The 5,754-nt window shown below is 37.6% G+C and overlaps 1 protein-coding gene across 1 annotated transcript in view; it reads right to left on the reverse strand.

Annotated features, from left to right (window-relative positions):
• Nucleotides 1–5,754, reverse strand: part of LOC109840543 (protein EMBRYO SAC DEVELOPMENT ARREST 3, chloroplastic) — a 9,435-nt gene that overhangs the window by 521 nt on the left and 3,160 nt on the right. The window contains exon 2 of the mRNA XM_020409221.1: nucleotides 1,835–1,984. Within this exon, the coding sequence (XP_020264810.1) occupies nucleotides 1,835–1,984 (150 nt within the window). The remainder of the gene's footprint in view (nucleotides 1–1,834; nucleotides 1,985–5,754) is intronic.

Consider the following 5,754-nt stretch of genomic DNA (forward strand, 5'->3'; position numbering starts at 1 on the left):
CGCACTTTTTGAATCAGATTACATCCCACCTTATTCTTACTTGCAGTCTATACTGCACACTAGGATTCATTCTGGCTGCTAGGTTCATATTTCATATATGAACCTACAGAAACTAATCAATGGAAACCATTTGACGTGATGCCGATAGGTTGTCAACCCTGTGATTTTGGCTTTAGTAGCATTAAATCTGCTGAGTAAGTTAACCTAATTATCAAATCCCAAGCTCCATAACTCACCCAGAATAAGGATACCCCATCTGTGGGTTTTAAGTATCAATATTTTCTTTATTTACCAAATCCCAAACAACCCCACTCTTCTTCCATCCTTCAAACCTTGTAAACTACGTGTATAATGTATATATATTATTATTATTATTTCTTGTTCATATGGTTCTCTTCTTCCTTGAAATTTTCTTTCTTTTTCTTTTCCTCTTTTTTTTTTTTTTTTTTTTTTTGGGGGGGGGGGGTTCACAATTTTAGTTTCATCTTTTGATGCACTTTTCTAAAATTATATGCTCTTTAGTGACAAATAAAAGTTAGTGCTTTATACTCATTTGGTAGAAGTGGAATGTGCAATACAGCCTAGAAACTTGAAAGAGAAAGTACCTAACGGAGATGTAAGTTTATTCCTTCTAAGAAGTTGTAAATTATCTAAAGATGTGTTTCGTTCTTATTTGTAAGAGCTTGTTCTCTCAAAGATCCTTTTGCTGTTATTTGACACGTCATATGAGAATCCATTAGCTCGTTCGAGGCTGGTCTCTTTGTATCAAGCTGTTTTTCTATGAATGATATGGATAAATTCCACATCTTTTCCTCAACGTTACTAGCATGTGCTATGAAAACAAGCATACAATAAACCGAGAATGCATGTATTATAAAGACAGAGTGCATGCATAAACACATGCATGTACAAGTTTGTGCTGTGTCACCCAGACAACAACACAATGGGTGCAAACAGAATACCCTGACACGGGACATTATTATAAATACACACAAAACAGCAAAGACATGGCACAAAAAAGTGCCGCGTTCAATACAACATTATAGTGGAAGTGTATGTGCTTTCTAGTGTGCATGCATCCAAAATTTTACATATATATCTTTAATAATATAAATACAGATTACATTTATGCCAAAAAGTAACCTTACAAATTTTATGAGTTCAGCAAAATGAATAGACCCTCTCTTCAATTTTTTATACAGAGTATCTCTGTTATCCAAATTTAATGTGGATCTACACAAGTCAATTTGACATGTACATATCGACTTTGATAGATATTAAAAGTAATAATTACCCCATTGTGACCACAGAAGTGCAAGAGAAATATACTATAAGCTTCTAAAATGTATTAAATTAGCAAGTAAATACTTGAGCTGGGTTAACACATGTCAGATGAGTGTCAGATGAGTGTCTCAGACATGTATCAAAAACAGGTCCACCAACAATTAGCTTCATGATGGAAATGTCCATGGAACTAGGTGCACATAAGTACACAGTAGAGAATTTATTTGATGAAAACAATATTGATGCCAAGGCATAAACTGCCATTTAATTTTTTAAGTAATGCTTAAATGAATGTTGGCTGAAGGAAATTTTGCCATAAATTTGTAGGATTATCGTAACAATTAATAAGTGCATTACTGAACAAAGGGGCCTGAGGCCTATCTCTTGAGGCCTAGTGCAAGAACAATTAATGGGACTGGAATATGAGAGGTTCTAGGTTCGACCAGGCAGTGGCCTTTGCTTGAGAGGAAAAACGGACTTGTAAATAAACAAATTATGATAAGAACATGAATATAAGAATTGTTTACAGGAACTTGTTAGTATAAATTACCTTTCCAGCACAGATAATACAACTAGTGTTTCTGGATGGCACTTCACAAAGCATGTTGTTGCCAATGATAAAGAAACCTGTTCCTCCACACCACTTACACTCCACAAAACCATTTGATTCACAAGACGAACATGCAATTGGTCTTGGCTGCTGCTCATTGAAATAAACGATATAAATTAGTACTTACCAAAACAGCTTTGCTTAATAAAGGCATTAAAATGGAATGGGGAAAAAGTTACATTTAACATTATTAGCCTAGAACGCAAATTGTTTGAAAGAAGAATAGTCCTGTTGATAAGGCTGAGTTGAAAAAAATAATTCTGTGTTAGAGGAGAAAGGTTTCAAGTTATAACTACCAAATAAGGAAAGTATTTCAGATGTATAAATGAGAAATTCATAACAAATTCTATAAAGAGATGGGCTTGGCTCCTTTCCGAGGGATTAAAGCCAAACCCTTCCAAATCAAATTCCAAGGAGCTATCCAAATTCCAGTGTATTTGCACAATTAAAGTGCCATCAAACAGAAATAAACAGTATGACCACTCATAGAAAGTTGCTTACTCAGTAGAGTCCAGGGGGTTTCCATATTCAACCAGTATGTGCATGCAAGGGTTTCAAGGTGCATATAACCCCTGATCAATGATCTGGACTGTTTGTTTACATGCTTCAAACCATATCTTTAAGCGCATAGATACAAGGCATCCATGCAACTTGATGGATAGGGGGAAAATATAACAATCACTTCACCCTTTGTATTTAAGCACAATAAATGTATAAAACAATAATGGTGTAAAACAAGAGGAGCCAAGTTTATCTCTTTGTATTTAAACAGGGTGGAATTGCAATATAGATTGCTAATCATTGAATTCAAGGTTCCAAATCCTTCTAAGAGGAGCCAAGTTTATCTCTTTACGTAAGCCAGATTATCACCATGGATATGCACAAGAGCTTAAAATATACTAGCACAAAGAACAGCGATGGATATAAGCAGGTTTTTAATATATGAGAAAAGTATGCAATAAAATCAAAAAAGTAAAACAATTCATTATTGTACTTAAGTAGTTCATAATATACTCATTCAATCGTTCAACTGATACATAACCGCTTTACTTTCATGGTGGGAATTCGGCCAAGGTAATTACAGCATGAGTCAAGAAAGGATTTTGCTCCCAAACATGATTTATGACCGCAGATTTGCACAAGAACTTTAAATGTACATAGTCATACACAAAGAACTGCAATGGATGTAGGCAGGTTTTTTAAATACGTGAGAACATTATGCAACAGAACAAAAAAGTAAAACAATTTTTTTCCTTAAAGTAATTCATAATACACCGAGTCAATCATTCAACTGACACCTAACCGCTTTTAGTTCATGGTAAGAATTTGGCCAAGGTAATCATAGCACAAGTCAAGAAAGGGTTTTGCTTCCAAGTGTGGATAGACAATTAGCTGACTAGAGATCTGCCTTTAGGTTTTGGGTCAGTATATCTTAATCTCTTATGCAACTAAGAGGCAAATGCAAAGTTGAGCAATACTTGAGAAAAATGGACAAAAGAGAAGTACAGGTAAACACTGAATCAGCTCTAGATGTTCTTCCAGTTTTTGGTGCAAGTTGTAGAACAAAGAGCCTCATATTTGAACTGACGTCTTTGTGACAGCTCGAATCTGATGTCCATCATGAGGTACCCCGGGATTCCTAGAGGCTACTGAGTGTTTCAAAAGCACTGTAGAAGATGATTTTTGGACAAATTTTTGAAACCGACCCTTTTTCAACTTTATTGGGCAAAATCGACCTCGTGGAAAAAAAATAGGCAAAACCGACCCTTTTTAAAAGAAAAGGGTCGGTTTTGCAATTGTGAAGGTTTTACGAAGTGCACGGGACTACTAGTCCCGTGCACTTCGTTGTCGAGAGAGCCTGCTGGAAACAAAGTGCACGGGACTAGTAGTCCCGTGCACTTTGTTTCCAACTTAAAAGAAATGGGGATGAAGATGTACTCGTGCTGAATTTTCCCTTATGTTGTCCAATACGCAAATATCAATTGGTGAATTGCTAGCTAGGGAAAGCTCATTGCCCCCCACCGAACCAACATTATATAATAAATTGTCAAGATTGATGTGAGAGAGTTGAGAAAATGGGGAAGGTTAAGATGATGACTTTCGCGTGCATCATAGCCAATGGAAACGGTAACCAACACCCATTTTTCTTCTATAAACAAGGGAATAGTTGAGGTCTTTCCAAGGTAATGGAAGGCTGCTAGACATTTGAATTGAAGGGCTCCTGGAAACAAAGTGCACGGGACTACTAGTCCCGTGCACTTTGTTTCCAGCAAGCTCTCTCGACTACGGAGTGCACGGGAGTAGTAGTCCCGTGCACTTCATAAAACCTCTACAATTGCAAAACCGACCCTTTTCTTTTGAAAAGGGTCGGTTTTGCCTATTTTTTTCCCACGAGGTCAATTTTGCTCAATAAAGTTGAAAAAGGTAGGTTTCAAAAATTTGTCCTTCCAAATATGGTCGATTTGGGTGGGGGGAGTGTACATGGTTTGAAGAAAACCTAGCATCAATAAAAATTACAAATTTAAGAACAAAAACTCTCACCGTCTTCAGAAACTTTGAGCAAAGTAGACTTCCTCAATGTCTCCGCCACCGCCAACACCATCTCCTCCGGCACCCCCTCCCCCTTCACATCACCCAAACCGAGATGGTTTCTCATCCGAGCAAATGAACATATTAAAGCCAAGCTCACCACTACAAAAACCAACCAAACTTAGAACTAGAAATAAAAAAGACGCTAAAAAAGAAAAAAAATATCGTTTCTTGAAGTATGCATACATCCATCTTCGCTCTTATTAACAGTTTCCCTCAAGAATTTGTCTCTTGGAAGATTGCTGTCGCTGAAATAGAACTCCACCTGCGAAAAATCACCCAAAATAAAGTTTAAAAATCGAAATTTTCCCATAAAAAAGAGAGGGATTAAGGTTTATGATTGTGGTTCACCTGACGGAGCACTTTGGCTGCCATGCTCTCGTCCAAGCAGGCGACCGCCATTGGAGAATTGAAGAAGAAAGAGAGGGATTGAGATGTTTTCTAGGGCTTCGAGGGGTTTTTAAGGGTTTTAGGGCTTATAATTGGACAGGATTATTTATATTTTGCAGACTAATACGAGTAGAAATCCCATCAGAATATGAGTGGGACCCATCATTGATTACTATGGTTTTATTGTAGAATTGGCGGAGATCAGGTTCGAGGCTCAGGATTCAGGTTGTTAGGGTGGCGGTCGACCGGGAGCGTTCGTGCACAGGAGTTTCTGGGCATCAGGATTGGTGGCGGTCGACCGACGCGGTCGACCGAAGATGGTTGTTTCCAGCAGGCTCTCTCGACAACGAAGTGCACGGGACTAGTAGTCCCGTGCACTTCGTAAAACCTCCACAATTGCAAAACCGACCCTTTTCTTTTGAAAAGGGTCGGTTTTGCCTATTTTTTTCCCACGAGGTCGATTTTGCTCAATAAAGTTGAAAAAAGGTTGGTTTCAAAAATTTGTCCATGATTTTTCCTTGAGAGCTCATTTCTTTCTTTATATCCAATGGAATTTATTTTATCCTTGTAAACAATGTCATACAATTATTAATCATGTACCATATTGGCTGCATATATGCATTTGCTAGCTTGGCTCATAAATCTCAACTTGCTAATATGCAGATTAAAATGTACAGCATCTGCATATAACTTTTACGTGGAGGCATATTTGATTATGCATCCACAAATGTCAACCCGTTTTTTAGCAGGGACAGTATCAGTTTTAGACCCAATCTCAACCTATTTCCCCCTCCCCCAACTCCCCTTTGGGGGGGGGAAAATTCTTAATCTCTTCTCTTTCCCAGTTTCATGAGTCCAGCACAACCTCTTCTACTTATAAA

The sequence above is a fragment of the Asparagus officinalis genome, chromosome 5 (genome assembly GCF_001876935.1).
Source record: "Asparagus officinalis chromosome 5, Aspof.V1, whole genome shotgun sequence".
Taxonomy (NCBI): domain Eukaryota; kingdom Viridiplantae; phylum Streptophyta; class Magnoliopsida; order Asparagales; family Asparagaceae; genus Asparagus; species Asparagus officinalis.